The sequence below is a fragment of the Sparus aurata genome, chromosome 6, assembly GCF_900880675.1.
Source record: "Sparus aurata chromosome 6, fSpaAur1.1, whole genome shotgun sequence".
Classification (NCBI taxonomy): Eukaryota; Metazoa; Chordata; class Actinopteri; order Spariformes; family Sparidae; genus Sparus; species Sparus aurata.
In genome coordinates, this window is record NC_044192.1 from 38,870,792 (window position 1) to 38,888,942 (window position 18,151).

Here is an 18,151-nt window from a genome sequence, read left to right on the forward strand (position 1 = left end):
GGACAGTTACCTATATCTTTGTTGCTAAAGTAACTGCTAACTATCCAATAGCTAACTGCTGCTTAATGTAGCTGTTGTTAGGCAGTAGCCCAGTTCACTGTGCAGCTAAGTTTCCACACCTAATGGTGGTCGGCTCAGCCCACTGTGCTGTGTTCCCTGCTGTCAAATGGGTCTTCTCAGATACTGTGTTGTACTCCACCATCTACTTAACAAAAAGACAGGAAGTGACCGTGGCGCTGCTCCAAAGCAGTTCAAAGGTTCCAAATTTAGTGAAAAGTGACATTTCTGCAGAGATGGACAGAGTACTCGACCCCAGTACTTGAGTAAGAGTACAAATACTACTGGTCAAAATTTACTCCTTTACAAGTAAAAGTAGCTCAGTCGACATGTTACTCGAGTAAGAGTAAAAAAGTACTTGCTTTTTAAGGCACTTGAGTATCCAAAAGTACATGCTTTTAAATTGACTTTAAGTAAAAGTAAGATTAAGAGTACATTTCTTATTTTTCACATCAATGAATTACTATAATTTTTTCTAAATGAATTTAAGGACCTTTTAACTCTTGTTTCTGAAAATGAACTCTTTGAAACCAGCTGCACTGATGTGCTTGCTTTTAGAACCACAATGTTATATAAAGCCTGCAGAAACACCTATAAAAACAAATCAAATGAATGGGATCACAGGAGGACAGCAGATGTTGCAGATGCAGATGTTTATTAACAATCATTAAAACTGTAACCAAATGAACCTGCACCGTCCAACTAACTCTCTATCATTTAGCTAAGTTGGGAACTGGAACCTCCTCAGAGACCAATGTTGTCCCCAGACCACTGGTTGAGAATCACTGCTTTACAAAAAACTACATCTGATGCAGCCATTGTCGTGTTGACAAACGCAGTCGAGAGCGTGGCTACTTTGGTGGTATCCTTATCGGGAGGGATGACGTATTTCCGCTTTTACGTAGATCCCAGTGGAGAGCGTGCACTGTGATAGGTTTCCTTCTTTGACAAACACAGCTTGTGTCCGATAGTATTTTAGAAAAAAAAGAAAAAAAAGAGCAGACCTGAAAGTAACGAGTACTTTTCAGCCTTCCTAGACATTAACTCGAGTAAAAGTAAAAATATTTGTCTTGGAAATGTATTCAAGTAAGAGTAATAAGTACCAAAGAAATCTAATACTCAAGTAAAGTACAAATCCTCTGGATATGTACTTAAGTACAGTACTCAAATAAATTTACTCTGTTACTGTCCACCACTGCATTTCTGTTCAACATATTTAACCTTTAAAACATTGTGTAAAGTAACAATATGGCAGATATGGCTCATTATGGCTATATGGCTGTCCTTGTAATAACCCTAACCACAGAGTAATCATAAGAGGACAGGAGAGTTGAAGAACCAATTATTCCCCTGTGCTTGCAAATTCCCTTAGCCGCCTCTTTGCTGCACCCATTTTTGTTTAAAATTTTCGGCAACTCACTACGGTCACAGAGAGTGAGTAAATGTTCCGCCCACCTCCCAGCCACTGCATCAAGAGCAGGTGGCAATACTTTGCTGACATGTGAGACACTCAACTGAGTGTATATAACTCAATAAGGTGAGGTGAAAACTGTGTTGTCATCCCCTGTGGGAGTGGACAAGAGCAGCTGACCTCCAGGTGGAGGATCACCACTGCTGACACCTGCTAGCACAAACGGCAGAAAGGGAAATAGAACAGCTCTTCATCGCAGTCAAGAAGAAAGACTCCCAGATATGCTTGGTGCAGAACATCCCCAGGCTTTCAGTGACTCAAGCCATCTCCCCAAGGCCACCCTCATTCCTAACCGAGAAAAAAAAGGATGATGATTATGGCCACCTGCAAGGAAAGAAGCACAGCATAATTCAAATAGATCTGAGGTGCCGCAGCATGTTGAGAGCCATGTAAAAATGCTAAGACAAACAACAGCTGCGAAACAAAATGGTGCGCAGCTTCTGCTCTCCCCTGCTACATAATGCATGGCTAACAAGACAAATGTCCCTGCGTTTTTGCCACAAATTATGCATGGATTCTGCACTTTTTCTAAAAGACTAAATGACCGTATTATCTGTGGAGGGATCACCTGATGGAGATGCTACTGAAACCTCTGATGGAGCTGTGAAGGCAGGCAGGGCAGGGCTGGATAAACTCTGTCCTCCTGTAGAACAACATCAATTCACTGTCATCACTGTAGGTTTCCTCACAGCTTCACATTACCTCCTTGACCTTGAATGTGGAGTCAATACATTATGGTTACAAGAAAAAAACACATACTATTATTTTTAATTGCTGGGACCTCTATGCAAAAATGCTATGATTTATGTAGAGTTCCCCCGGGCCGACTGTACATTCCTTTTAACAACTAGAGCAGCTTCAAGTGCTCAGATATGACTTTATACCAGCCAGCTTCCAAGGAAGAATATCTGTAGCTCTGTCTATCTAAAACTGAAATCATTAAAACTAGGGATGTCCCAATCAGGTTTTTTTTACCCCAATCCCGATCAATCCCTTTAATATTAAGTAAATGCTGATACCGAGTCCTGATCCAATACTTAGCTTTTACTAATATTTTCCTGGATAATGCAGCTGCATTAAGAAAAAAAATACCTGCATCCAAGCTGTTCCTTATTAGGTTTTTTTATTTTGTTGAAGCTTAATATATACTTTTATATGGCTCTTACTTATTCTGCATATGCTATTGCAACATTGGCCTACCACCTTCCTTGCATTAGCAGGTGAGTCTGTGATGCTGCGCTGTGACAGCAGCCCACGCTTGGTACCTCCATATCATCCATTGCTTTTTTCATATTCCTTACGTTGTCATGTAAAATGACGTGGACACGTTGCTTGTCTATTTCACATGCGTTCAGCATCTCCTCAGTTGCCTGTTTTACATGCTCTGCTGTATGAGACCCACAAAACTAGTGTGCATACACGCATGTTGTAACTCAGAAGTGGAATCAATGTGATGTAATGCCTAGATGGTAGGGCATACCGGGGATTCAAAAACTCCAGGTGACGAAGAAAACCCTGATCATTTACCACGGAGATGAGCTGGTTATCCAGAGCGATTCATTCAGTTACCTTCTTTATAATATTTTATCGTACCAATTGAGTAGTATTAAATGCAGCTCTTTTGTTACCCCCTGGCAAGACGGTCATATTGCAGATGTTACATGTCGCTGTTGGACTGCTTTCGCTTTCTAATTTAAGTTATTTCCACACTACAAACATTTTATCCACAGGTTTGCAAGAGTAACGTTACGTGCGCGTCTGAGTTCTGCCACAAATTGTGCTCTGACATAAAAAAAATCGGCCTTGGGTCAACGTTCAAAATTGCAGATCCTCGATCAGTGGAAAAATGCCCATATTGGCCCTGACATCCCTTATTTAAACACAAAATTTCATTGTAGACCATTGAAAGGCTTACTGTCCGATGAGATGAAAAAGACAAGAGGACTGCACTGAATAAAAGAAAGATTCATGGTAATAGGGCAAAATCAGCAGAACTACAGAATGCATCGTCTTTATATTAATTCTTAAAACATGTGGTTGCTTTTATGAAAAGATAAAGTATGAGACTGAAAGGAAAACAAAACAAGTGATCCATAACTAATGCACAAACAAATGAACAAAAGCCTGGAGAAGCCAACAAAGACAATTTGCTTGTAGGCACATGTGGCCCAGAACCAACCCCCAGGTGGCCCAGCATGTGGTCCAGCCCGCCTGAATTGAATTGAATTGAAGAGATGCAGAGGGCAACTCGTTTCACAAGACGTTTCAAGTGTTTCAGACCTTGAATGCAACACTCCGCATGGCCTAGCAATAGTCTATCCACAATGCAGTGCATTGTTTTGAAACATGGCTAGCGGTGCTGTCAGAAGTAGTTCTACGATTTAAAACATGTCCTTTTCAACTCTGAAACCTAAAATTGACAATGAAAACCACCGATTTAACCCTGTCTGGACTGACAAATACTTGTTCATTTTACCATCAAGTTCAAACCAACCCATGTGTTTAATTTGCCATGAGTGTGTTGGGGTACTCAAAGATTACAATGTCCAGAGGCACCACATCGAGAAACACCCCACTTTCTGGACAAACTTCCCAGAGGGATCTCAGGAGAGAGTGTGCAGAGTGCAGAGTTTGACTGCCTCTTACATTACCAGCTGCTTACTGGACGCCTAACATGTCAGGCCCAGCTACATTTCTTGATTTTAAAATTTGTCCCAACTGAATTTGTAATTGAATAGCCCTGTTTTTTTTTTTTGTTTTGTTTTTTTTTCTGGTCCCATTTCAGATAAAGATATATACAGCATTAAAATCTTTAAAACAAGCACATTAAACATGTCATGATGTGATTTTTCATATTTTCTATCCCTCATTTGGTGGCTTTTTTTGGACGAGCTAAACGTAAACAAGTACTGTACAAGATGAGTTAATGACAATGAAAACTAAAGTGAAGTTACTCCTAGAAAGTACAGATATTGTATTTATCTTTTTACTACATGTTGTCATCCACTAACCTCTATCACAAGCAGTCCAAATTAACTGACATCTAGAAAAACGTTATAAATTATTTTCAGCTAATGTGGCAGCTAAAGTATCCTAAATGATCCTTCTAGTTTATTACAGCCTGTATTAATTTTTGTTGTTTTGACCAGGGCCACTGACAGACATTGGCATACAAATTTGAATGGGCTGAGGATGGAAGGAGGAATCTACAATAACACAGAAATATTTCCCCAGTAGAAGAAGCCTTAGAGACTGATAGACGATGACAAGAATGGTCTTCAGTGAGCATGCCTTCCTTCCTGAGCAAATTTAAATGATAAAAACATATCTCCCTTTAGCATGTCCTTAGAATACATCCTTTAGTCTGTGTCTGTCTCAAACCTTAAACACACTGTGTCCTGACAAGTGTTTTTGAGCTTTGAAATTTGCCTTCACATCAGTAACATACACCAGTTATCTGCTGTCACTTTCTTTGAGAGGAATGGTTACTATGTATGTTGAAAAAGATGTTCAGTGATGTATGGCCACTCACTGTTTCTTGCTCTGTCTCTGTTCTACTTTGTCTTTCTGTCTTGCTCTCAGTGGCCATTATGTTGAAGGATGACTACTTTGTTCGGGGAGCAGGGCTACCAGGGAGGTTTAAAGCTGAAAAAGTAGAGTTTCATTGGGGTCCAAGCAATGGATCTGAAGGCTCTGAACACAGCATCAACGGCCGGCGTTACCCTGTGGAGGTAAGCACAATTTATTTGGGTTAGCATACCAAGGACTGAACCATATCTGAGAGTAAGTAGTTGCATTAATGAAGGTGAAGTGCTCTGCCACTAAAACCAGAAAGAACATTGTTCATTGAAGACACTGAACATTGAAGGATTGTTGTGTTTATCACATGGATATACAGTAGCAATGGCTAAGCTATACACCAGAAACAATGTGACTGGTGGGCTTTGCACATAATTGAGTGGCTCAAAGATACATTTTAGATTTATTTAGTCTAAAATAAGCCTCATAGAGTCTTCAATTCGGTCAAATTAAATCACATAGGACAGGTGTACCTCTAAAGGCTGGCTTTGAGAATGCTCCTCATTTTCACTAAGAGTTCTGTTTCTCTATGTATTGTATTGGACTACACAAGTACGCTAAAGACTGTCGGTCTTACCTGACATGTTTGTCTTGGTGAGACCTTGTGTTACCTGTTGGTGGAGGGTGCTCTCTGACCTGATATTTTATCACACATTTTATTTTGTTTATACATTTCATTAATTAATTCATCTTTCAAATAGGTAGCAATGGCCCACCACTGCCCAACCTCTCTCAGGTTATGTAAAACATCTCCATATGAGTATGTTTTACTCAAAGTACTCAAGGATGTGCTGATGGAATGACTTCTACTAGAACCACTGTTTTTTCTTGAACCATCACCTTCTAACAATGTTTTCCTAATTTTTATTGCCTGGTCTTCTTGTGTAAGAAGTCTGGTATAACATCAATGTCTAAATAATTAGATGGCTAAAAAAACAAAGAAAAAACAAAGTCTAAATGTAATTTCAGTGAAATCTGTTCAAATCACCAAGAGAACTATAAAGAGCAAGGTTTTTAGCTTTTAACTTATTGTTCTCCCAAGTCTTCAATCAATCAGGGGAAACAAAACAATAGCAATATTGAAGCACGCAGTGATGGTTTCACTCTTACAAACTTAGAAACCCCCCACTGGCTTCACTTTTACAGAACTGAAACATCACCTCAAACATCAGGCTGTGCTTTGCACACTGGGTTAGACCTATATTCTCTTATATGACATTCTACTTTTTCAGGACCCAGCAAGCAGTTTGTCAGTTACAGTCACCCTCTAATTACCTGCTTCCATATGCAAACATATATGAATAGTCTGATTAGCCACCCATTGGTGGACAAGACCAAAACAAACCTCTGATTGATTGATTCTCCCAAAACTCGATGGGATTATTGCATATGTCCTGTTAGCATCTGGCTAGCAGTATTTCATGATAGACAATTGGATGAAATATTCACAGAAGACATGTAATATCAGCTCTATCATAATGGAGTTACTGTTCAAAGATTCCCAAAAGACCCGCACATTCTAGGCTGTCATCAAAAGACACTCGATAATGACTCTACCATTATGAATTAATTGAAACAGGTGGGCTTTCAGTCCAATGGCACCTTTTCAGACTTTTGGGATTTTGGTCCAATGGGAAATTGTTTGGCCTTTGTGGTTTCACAATAATGAGCTGCTGGAACAATGGCATGTCACTAGATTAACCAAAATTATAATCAAGCTAGCTAAGATATTTTCACTGTGACTGCTTCAAATAGACTGAAGTTTGGATGTACTTTGTCTCTTAACCTAAAATCTGCTTTTCTTGGGTTAGGGGGTTAGGGTTTTTTGGAATAGTTCCATAGTCTCAGTATTGTCATAGGCTCAACTATCTAAAATATTACTATATGCTACTATATGCTCGTCCCACACACAGACATTTCTATAGTTTTAGAACAAATGTCTTGTAAAATGGTCACTTTAAATGAGTGGGAATCTTCATTTTAGTTTTTGTTGATTGGTAGTAAACTGCTGTGTTATCACGATGTTAAAGAACACTTTTAAAATACTAGCATGAATGTCCTGTTTATTGGTTCAAGAATAAGCATTATACAGGTGGAAGTGCCCATTAGCAAGGGAATCAGCAATTGGCTGTGAAGGCAAAACCTCAACTCTCAAACTTTTTGGCATAAAGAGATACTCTTTTAGCACCCAGCTTTAACATCATCCAACTAACTCATTGCTACATGCCAAGTGTGTAAATACAAATGTGTGTGGGTGTTTTCTGAGAGTGTGTGTTCATTTGCATGTTGTTTATGTGCAGCGGTCAGTCTCTTGAATGCTGAAATGTCAGCCATCTCTGTCTGGACTTCTCTTAGAGCGCTGCCTCTTTGCTGCAGCCGGCCAAACAGATGAATATGTATTGTTTGACATTTGGAAGATCAGCACTGACAATTCAGCTTGATATTGTAATCTTATCCTTCCGCTCCAAACTTTTTTTCCCCAAACCTTTACACAAAGTTGCATAAAGGTGCCTTTGTGTCAGTGGTTGAGATAGCTCCATATGTAAATGATGCATTCGTCCTTACTGCCCAGTTTAGAATTATTGCTTACCTGTCTGCAGGAGGAGATTTCAAAGATTCAGCTTAAAACACAAAACTTATATGAATGCACGATGAAGCTTTTCAGGACTGCTGTTGCAATAATATGGCATCACAATTGATTCATTAGTGAGTAATCAGCGGGGAAAAGTTTCCATGTAGCATGAAGTTTCAGTGGAAATCAAGCGTATTTTATACACACCTCTGCTTCATGCCAGAGTCAAAGTTGTCAAAATGGCTCAGCTGATCAGGCCTTTACGGCCAGAACTGAATTTCTGCAGTGATGCTGCTGAGAGACAAGATTTTGTGCAGATTCTTGGCCACATGTTATTATATCATTTCAAAATAACAAAAGTGCAATGTTGGGCAACGTACCTCCAGAATGTAATGGATTATACATTACTTATTGAAAGCAATAAGTTACGTTAAAATATTACCGTTAGTGTAGATTAAGGCATTACTGATAACATTACTTTTAACGTACCTTCACGAAAATGACTGCAAAAGTATGATTTGGAATTATAAAATGGAAGTGGTTTTAATACTGTTAACTAAAGGCTACTAAAGCCTAGTATTAATCTGATATCCAGTGGCTATAAAACCTCTAGTATCATCTGCAAAATCTGCAAAAATATAGTTCAACTACTGATGAATAAGACCTTATCTGCTTCCCAGGACGCAACTAATAATACTCAGAGATTCCATACTCATTGGCCAACAAAAGTAAACCCAGGTGACACCTCAAATGCTGGCATACTCCCTGAGTAGTGTTTGTGTGTTTGTGTGAGTGATGCACGACTGTGTTTGCTGAAAGTGCCAATCGACCTGTGCCAATATTGGGAGTCGACCTACACATCAGGGTTCGCAGCGTTCGCAGGGTTCGCAGCGAACTACGCAGCTCCTCAGTGTCAGAGCGAAAACTTTAACTTTTCTATGGTCTCAGCCCAAGATCGAGGCTGATACCAGTATTGCTTAGCTCCCTTTCTTTCTCATTGTTGATGCATTGCTGTCTTTTAGTAATCGGCAGCTGCATTATCTGTTATTTTCACTTTGTTTGCACCAGTACCAGGACACTTGTAGCCGCGGCTACGCTGATTAGCTCACGCCGCTAGGCTAAGTGCTACAACCATGCCTGCCTTCACTGTGGAGCCCTGTAATGGGGGATCTCTAAACTCCACGCAGGGGTGTGATAGCTGTCTCCAGAAAACCCAGAAGATCGCCGAACTTGAGCGCCGGGTCTCCGATCTCTACTGGATACGAAATGAAGAGGTGCTCCTGGACTCCTTGGTCACGGTGGGCGCTGGTCCTCCCGCTGGCTTGGCTGAGTTGGACTCCACCATCCCGCCGCAGGCGCCAACACCCCGGGTTGGAAGAGTGTGGCTCCTGCTGCTGCACCTGCTGCTACACCGGCAGCGCCGATCACTGAAAACCGGCCCTCTCCACCTCTCCCCGGGGCTATTCCAGTGGCAGCAGCGCCAGCTCCAGCGGCAGCAGCGCCAGCTCCTTCAGTCCGGCATCCATGACTCCAAGCTGGGGAACCGTGGGAATCGTTGGGAGCGAAGCCAAAGAGTTTTCCCGCTACTTTGCTGGTTTTCACTCCAAACCACAACCTTAGAATCAACAGTTCTACTCCGAGGCACGAGTCCTGGTATGTGGTGGACGGAAGGAGGCCTATGACCTGCTCGCTACCTCCCTGTGAACTCCAGCTGTCAAACAGATATAACCAGTGGTTAAATTGGCTTTTGTAAGGAGGGGGAGCCCTTCTTCACTCAGCAGCCATTATCTCTCAAAATATTTTTTTTTTACCTTGCACCATCAGCGTAATATATATTTTTTTCAACGGCGGCGGCGGTGGTGGGGGGCTCGCGATGTAACTTTTTTTTTTTTCTGTGAGAGACTGTAGCGGAATGACTTGATTAATGGGAAACACTAACATGGCATTAGCTCGTCTACGTTTAGCTAATGAGGAGGGCGGTTAATCAAATGAAAACTACTCGCCCTCCTCATCTTTTCACAATTTGCTAACGTAGCATTAGCTATGTAGAGACTTCATCACAGAAACAAAAAGGTGAAAAATACAGACATTTAGTTACAGTAAATTAACAAAGTTAACATTTTGCTGTGACAGTTACTTCACACCTTCTGCGCGTCAGCGTCAGCATGTGTGTGCGTGCGTGCACTTGCGCGGTATGCGAGAAGATGCCGGTAGCAGTGAACACATGGATTGGAGTTTCATTGGTTCAGGTTTTATCTCAATAAACGAGCGGAACGGATTCAGTAATGAAGCCCTGACACAGCGCTCTGAAAACAGGCTGATGTATTGATGGGGATCCAAATTAATGATTTTAAAAAACGCCCCGTTTTAGCAACAGTGACATGTAAGACTACTCTGTATAGTTTACCCAAAAATCTGTCAGTAGTATTTGCTTATTGCACATCATTCCTGCTACTTGATCTCAGGGAGGAAGGATTATGAATTTACTAAACCAATACTGGCCCAGAGACTAGTGAGAGACAACTTTCTTTTGTTCTTTTATCTGCTTTTTATTAATTGCTTTACATATATTTTGTTGTTCTAATCTTTTTTAACTAATCTTTCATCCTAGCCTTTATTGTACTCTACATCATTTTATTCCTCTTATTTAATATTTTAATAGTTTTATTGCATTTATTTGTCTTCATTTATATTCTTTTCTAGTTTCTTAGAGCAGTACCAGGGATGAGTTGATGTAGGAGATTTTCTTAATTGAAAAGAAGGTTTTAAGCTCCAACAAATAGCTTTAAGATTCATAAATGAACACCTACATGGCATTAATGCAACAATATGAATGTACTACTATAAACTTTAAGTAGTGCATTTAAGGACTGAAAGCTAGGTTTCTTTTTCACTCCTGTCACATAACTCCACTTACATGTCAGAAGCCAGTTAACCTCTTCCTTTTTGGCATTCCTAACATAAAGAGTAATGATAATGTTGAATAATATCAAAATCAGTGGATGTCTCTAGAAAACTCTGTCGGTTACCATTAACTTTAACTGGCTTGCATTAACTTTGTTTGCCACCTGGCTTGCTTAATATTGGCTGACATGCCACAAAACAAGACATAGTTTAGTTATTTACAGACACAATTCTACATTATTGAATAGTTAAATAGCCATTTAATATATTGCATGAAAAGTGGGATTTTCATGACTGAGCAGCACTATAGATTGTTGTGGAAGTTCAGGTTTACGACTGCACGCGGCAATTTGCAGGCAACAACAAAAACTGCCGTGAATTGTCGGAAATTGACGTGGGCCTTGCTTGGCAGTTGTCCCCCCATGACCCCCCACCGCCTGATTCTAGGGGAGGCTTTAACATGTAAATGTCCATGCTGTGAGCTAAACAAATGCAAATCAGGGTAGCAGAGTGAGTTTTACCTTAGGTGACATTTTTCTAAAAGGTATTAACTTCATTTTAAGAAAATCTCTGGTATAAATAGAAGAGGCTCAGTATAGCCTGATTATAGACTATTAAATTTGAGCTTGAATTGATTTATTTAAGTATGCTAGATTAATTACTGTGTATGTCATTGGCAATGGCCAATGTTGTGTAAAAAAAACACACAAAATGTATTTATTTTTTCTCTCAAGTTAACAAGTTATATGTATGTGTGTGTGTGTGTGTGTGTGTGTGTGTGTGTGTGTGTGTGTATGTATGTACACTATCATTTATAATGACCCAGGGTGACCAATAGTGACAGATCATCATCAGGGGAGATTTAGAAGTGGATATACGCAATGCTGACTGAAAAATAAGTGGGTATACACTGTATACCCGCCTATACCCTGGACTACACCAGTGGTTACACCCATGATTACAATGAAACACTGAAGCAGAGGGAGCTCAGCTCCTGCTGGCTGTACTGACGAGGTGAGGAGGCGGAGCTGAGCTCCGGAGGGCTCCGGCCCAATTTAATCTCTGGGTATAACGTCCTGAGTATGGAGGATTTTCCTCAGCTGCCTGAGATCACCAACCAAGCGTCTCAGGCCGGTTTCCATGGATCTGCAACTTTCCTCATAAGGGGAGGAAATCCTCCCCTTCCCATCGACGAAAGACGCCGACGGAGGCCGGAAACAAGTACTCAGGAGGTTTGCGCCGCCGGCAGCTGTCAGGGGAACAGCCTCCAAGGTCCAAGCACACACCACAGCAACGCACTGCCCCTCGCCAGCTGGGAAACTCGCCCCGCCCCCTGGCTGCTGACAGCTGTCTCAATCCCCTCGTCCACGCCTCCCTCCTGCAACACTGATTGTGGGGGACTCCATAATCAGAAAAGTTCATTTTTCCAACGCTATTACTCACTGTTTCCCTGGAGCCACAGTCCCGGTCATCTTAACAGATCTCCCGGAGCTGTTGCGCTCTCTCCCGCCCTCCATCAAAACGAGTCATTGTTCATGTGGGAACAAATGACACAACCTGTATGCAGTCTGAGCTGACCAAAAAATTCTTCAATGACTTGTTTACTTTTCTAAAAAACTGCAGAAAGTCTGTTTTTGTTTCTGGTCCAGTCCCCACGCTGTCCCGTGGAACCGAGCGTTTCAGCAGGATCCTCGGCCTCCACACATGGCTTTATAATTTGCAGTTATTTTCAGTTATGAATTCCAAAGATTGGCTCATGAAAAATGTAAACATCCTTTTTAAATAGTTTCCTTATTGTTGTCCTTTTTCCTCACAATTTTGTGGTATCCTTTTCTTTTCTTTTTTTACCTTTGCCTTTCCATTCACTTTCTGTTCCTTTTCCCACTACACTGTACGTCTCAGCAGCTCATAGTATTGCAGTGGGCAGCGACATAGAGGAGTGTTCTTGTGCTTTCTCAGAGTGCTCCACATGAATGATGTATGATTTACAAGCCTTGCCATTTAGTAATTGTAGCCTAATAGGGCCCTTGAATAGCATGATGAAGTAGGGACCCGCTGCTCCCCTACCTGCTGTTTTAAACAGTAATGCTCTGGTTAATATGCCAGGCACAGCATTGCCAGGCAGCACAGCGCACGTCTTCAGCTGGAGTGTGTCACTCATCCTGTGTATGTATGCACAACCCTGTGCCTTGTACATTCTCATTCCACTATTGTGTGCTTTGCATCCAAAGTGAAACATGTATGAATCCACCCAAAGGTATTCTCAAGCAGGAGGTTACGCAGTCGATTCAAAATCGTCAAGCCTTGACCCAGGAAAACTAACTAACACAGGATCAGGCCATTCTTTGATTGGCAACTAGAAAATATATTATAGACTTTATTCAATCGTTTTTTATGCCACGTTCAGATCAAACGCAAAGAAAATATTTGCGCTGCATTACTCATGCAAGTGTGATAACAGGTTTATACCTTTTTAATTGCATATCCATCTTTGTTCTCAGTACGAGTGGATGTGTTATTGTTGTCTTCGTGTCCACAAACTCCCACAATTAGTGATTACTACCTTCTCTACTCCATTGTTGTCCATGAATGTTTGGACATCAGCGACCTGAGCGTCATGATGTCAGTGTGAATGTCAGTACCTATAGACTTTTGCAAAACAGCACGCAAACATTTCGCTTGTCAAATTTTGCATGTCTCATTTGGTCTGAACACAGCATAAGGAGCATATATTTGGCATACAGACGATACTGTAAATGATTTCTTAAGTGCAGACATAAATTGCGCAGTGATGTCACCTACATTACTAGCATGTGCAGGGAATCACTTCCAATTGAAAAACAGAAGAGGAGGAGGTAGAAGAGGTAGAAATGACAATGTAATGTAACAACACTGAAGCAAAGCTGGGCAGTAAGACCCGCTGGGTATTACTGCCTTCTTCAACTAGCAGAGACAGGAAGGGAGTTGATGCCCCTGGCCAATAAATTGTCCACATTGTTTGTACAGATGAAACACATCAAAAACTCTCTAGTAAGCCAACTATAGAGGTGCTGATAGCTTGATTTTCTTACCTTCAGCTAGGGCCAGGCTAGCTGTTTTTCTACCTTTTTCAAGTCTTTGTGGCAAGATAAGATAACTGATTACAAGCAGCAGCTGATTCAAAGAATCAATTCAACCTCAAATTAAAATTCAGTCATTATTACTCACCCCCATGCAGTGACAAGTCCACAGAACAATTCTGGAGCTCCACAGCATTGCACACAGCATTTTGTTTTTTCTTTATTTGAGAAAAGAAAAACCCAAACAAACCCAAAATGACTCTATACACCATGTTTGGCATAATCTGAGTCACCAGGGGCCGGTATTTCAAAATAATATCACAGGATTATATTGGTTGGGTTGGATTACATTTTAATCTGATCTGAAAAGTGGGTAATGCTAAGCAGATCTGCATAATTCAGACTCGGATTTGGTAATCTAGCCCTACCTTTAATCCAGATTAAATGCTTTTTGAGGTATTTCAAACTTTAAGGCAGTGATCTGGGTCAATTTGATGTCAAAATTCAGTATCATTTGAAACCCGACTTCAGAGGTGGATTTGAGGCAGACAAATATTATAGGCATCACTCCTCATAGATACTCAAATGTGACTGTTTGGCTCTAAGAGAAAACCAAGTAGCCTAATTAAAGAAACTGAATAATATGAAATAATTATAATAATAATAATGTGAAAAACTGCTGTAAAGTGGAAAAGAAGAAGACAAAACATTTCTCTAAGTCTAGTTTTTCTTAAACATTATAACTTGTTGGTACCACAACATCCAAAATTGTTGTGGTCACACTGAAGCCTGGCAGGCAGCAGGAATGAGGGGTCCAAACAAGATTTTAATTGTGCTTTTTATTGTTTAATTAGACACAGACAAATAAATACATAATTAGCTGACAACAAATCTCATGGGGATAAAATATTTAAATCAAGTTGATCTTCTATACTTTCCATTTGTTATTGGACCGAATTGCTCAAATTCTGACAGTGAAACAAGTCATTTTGCGGGGGTTGTGATGCTCCAAAAAGATGTTAACCTATTGCGAAAAGTATTTCTGTGCTCCAATGAATCAGGTGACATTGTTATTACACAGTTTGGCCACAGTGAAAGTTGGCTTCAAAGCCTGGAACTCTTCCTGGGTGTGTGGCTGGCACATAAGAGCATTAGGTAGCCACAGAATCAGCCACCTCAGTTTCCCTCTCCCAACCACAGGCCTTTAGACTGTCAGCGGCCAGACACTGGGAGTCCCCTTTTTTTTTTAATCAATAATCTAAAGTTGTCGCTAGGGTATATTGTTACATGTTAAGCAACCCAGCAGTATATACAGTTCTTAAAATTAGTTCATCCTTTACCTGCTGCAGCCCTAAAGTTATGAACACATTAATGCATCAATAGTTATAATTCGAGAATACACGATACGTTTAATCTGAAATGGACCATTTGTTTATTTAGTTCCTTCGGTCATGAAAATGAATACTGTGTGTTTATTACGTTTGTTTAAGCACATAAAATCAGTCATTGAAGATCTTCGTCTTCTGATTTAAATGTTCTTCCCTACATAGTGCACCTTCAATGAATAGGTTTAATTGTACTTTTGTGGGACTTTTAGGTTGGCACTTGCATAAAAGTGAGCTATTCAGAATAGGAATCAGAATCAGAATCAGAATTCCTTTATACGTCCAGCAAACAGGGACATTTCTTTGTCCCAGCAGCCAAAGTGCAGTAATATTGCAATAAACAATAATAATATTAAAAAATGAGCAATACAATAAGAAGGTAAGAAATAGAAATAGACTCACATACATTGTTTATAGATAATATTTTACATTGTGAACATTGTAATGTAAGCAGTGTAGCAGTGTGTTGTTGTTAATAATAAATATGGGTATATGGGTAAAAAAAGGGAAATGGGTTATGTGTGTGAGTTTTTTTATGACATAGAGCACATGTAAGGTCTATTGGGAGCATTGCTGGATGTACAGTCTGACAGCAGCAGGAAAGAAGGACCTGTGGTACCTCTCCTTCACACACTTGGACCTGTGGTACCTCTCCTTCACACACTTGGACCTGTGGTACCTCTTCTTCACACACTCGGACCTGTGATACCTCTCCTTCACACACTTGGACCTGTGATACCTCTCCTTCACACACTTGGACCTGTGGTACCTCTTCTTCACACACTCGGACCTGTGGTACCTCTCCTTCACACACTTGGACCTGTGGTACCTCTTCTTCACACACTCGGACCTGTGATACCTCTCCTTCACACACTTGGACCTGTGATACCTCTCCTTCACACACTTGGACCTGTGGTACCTCTTCTTCACACACTTGGACCTGTGATACCTCTCCTTCACACACTTGGACCTGTGGTACCTCTCCTTCACACACTTGGACCTGTGGTACCTCTCCTTCACACACTTGGACCTGTGGTACCTCTCCTTCACACACTTGGACCTGTGGTACCTCTCCTTCACACACTTGGACCTGTGGTACCTCTCCTTCACTCACTTGGACCTGTGGTACCTCTCCTTCACACACTTGGACCTGTGATACCTCTCCTTCACACACTTGGACCTGTGGTACCTCTCCTTCACCGATTGGACCTGTGGTACCTCTCCTTCACACACTTGGACCTGTGATACCTCTCCTTCACACACTTGGACCTGTGGTACCCCTCCTTCACACACTCGGACCTGTGATACCTCTCCTTCACACACTTGGACCTGTGGTACCTCTCCTTCACACACTTGGACCTGTGATACCTCTCCTTCACACACTTGGACCTGTGGTACCCTCTTCTTCACACACTTGGACCTGTGGTACCTCTCCTTCACACACTTGGACCTGTGGTACCTCTCCTTCACACACTTGGACCTGTGGTACCTCTCCTTCACACACTCGGACCTGTGATACCCCTCCTTCACACACTCGGACCTGTGATACCTCTCCTTCACACACTTGGACCTGTGGTACCTCTCCTTCACACACTTGGACCTGTGGTACCTCTTCTTCACACACTTGGACCTGTGATACCTCTCCTTCACACACTTGGACCTGTGATACCCCTCCTTCACACACTTGGACCTGTGATACCTCTCCTTCACACACTTGGACCTGTGATACCTCTCCTTCACACACTTGGACCTGTGATACCCCTCCTTCACACACTTGGACCTGTGATACCCTCTCCTTCACACACTTGGACCTGTGGTACCTCTCCTTCACACACTTGGACCTGTGGTACCTCTCCTTCACACACTTGGACCTGTGATACCTCTCCTTCACACACTTGGACCTGTGGTACCTCTCCTTCACACACTTGGACCTGTGGTACCTCTCCTTCACACACTTGGACCTGTGATACCCCTCCTTCACACACTTGGACCTGTGATACCTCTCCTTCACACACTTGGACCTGTGATACCTCTCCTTCACACACTTGGACCTGTGATACCCCTCCTTCACACACTTGGACCTGTGATACCTCTCCTTCACACACTTGGACCTGTGATACCTCTCCTTCACACACTTGGACCTGTGATACCTCTCCTTCACACACTTGGACCTGTGATACCTCTCCTTCACACACTTGGACCTGTGGTACCTCTCCTTCACACACTTGGACCTGTGGTACCTCTCCTTCACACACTTGGACCTGTGGTACCTCTCCTTCACACACTTGGACCTGTGATACCTCTCCTTCACACACTTGGACCTGTGGTACCTCTCCTTCACACACTTGGACCTGTGGTACCTCTCCTTCACACACTTGGACCTGTGGTACCTCTTCTTCACACACTTGGACCTGTGATACCTCTCCTTCACACACTTGGACCTGTGGTACCTCTCCTTCACACACTTGGGGTGTATCAATCTGTCACTGAAGGAGGTACCCAGTGCTGTGAGAGTGACCTGCAGGGGGTGGGACTCCTTCCCCAGCAGTTATGACAGTTTGTCCATCATCCTGCTCTCTCCCACCACCAGCACTGGGTCAAGAGGGCATCCCAGGATGGAGCTGGCCTTCTTGATGAGTTTATCAAGTCTCCTCCTACCTGCTACCCAGATGCTGCTGCTCCAGCAGACTACTGATGCCACCTCAGAGTCATAGAAAGAGGTCAGGAGTGCCCCCTGCACTCCAAAGGACCTGAGCTTCCTCAGCAGATGGAGTCTGCTCTGACCTTTCTTTTATGTTACTGCAGTGTGATCAGTCCAGTCCAGTTTATTGTTCATGTGAACTCCCAGGTACTTGTAAGATGTCACCATCTCAATGTCTGTGTTCCCTGGATGTTCACCTGTGTGCAGGGTTGTCTGTGCCTGTGGAAATCCACCACCAGCTCTTTGGTCCTCCCGGCGTTGAGTTGGAGGTGGTTCTGCTAGCACCAGTCTACGAAGTCCTAAGTTAGTTCTCTGTAGGCTCTGTCGTCCCCGCCCCTGATAAGGCCGACGATAGGAGAGTCATCAGACAACTTTTGTAGATGGCGGTGGGGTGATTGGTTTTCAGTAGCAGTAGCAAGAAAT

At 42.0% G+C, this 18,151-nt stretch overlaps 1 protein-coding gene across 1 annotated transcript in view; it reads left to right on the forward strand.

Moving 5' to 3' along the window:
* LOC115583392 (receptor-type tyrosine-protein phosphatase gamma-like) overlaps positions 1-18,151 on the forward strand; it is a 225,393-nt gene that overhangs the window by 10,310 nt on the left and 196,932 nt on the right. Inside the window, exon 3 of the mRNA XM_030420177.1 lies at positions 5,111-5,259. Within this exon, the coding sequence (XP_030276037.1) occupies positions 5,111-5,259 (149 nt within the window). The remainder of the gene's footprint in view (positions 1-5,110; positions 5,260-18,151) is intronic.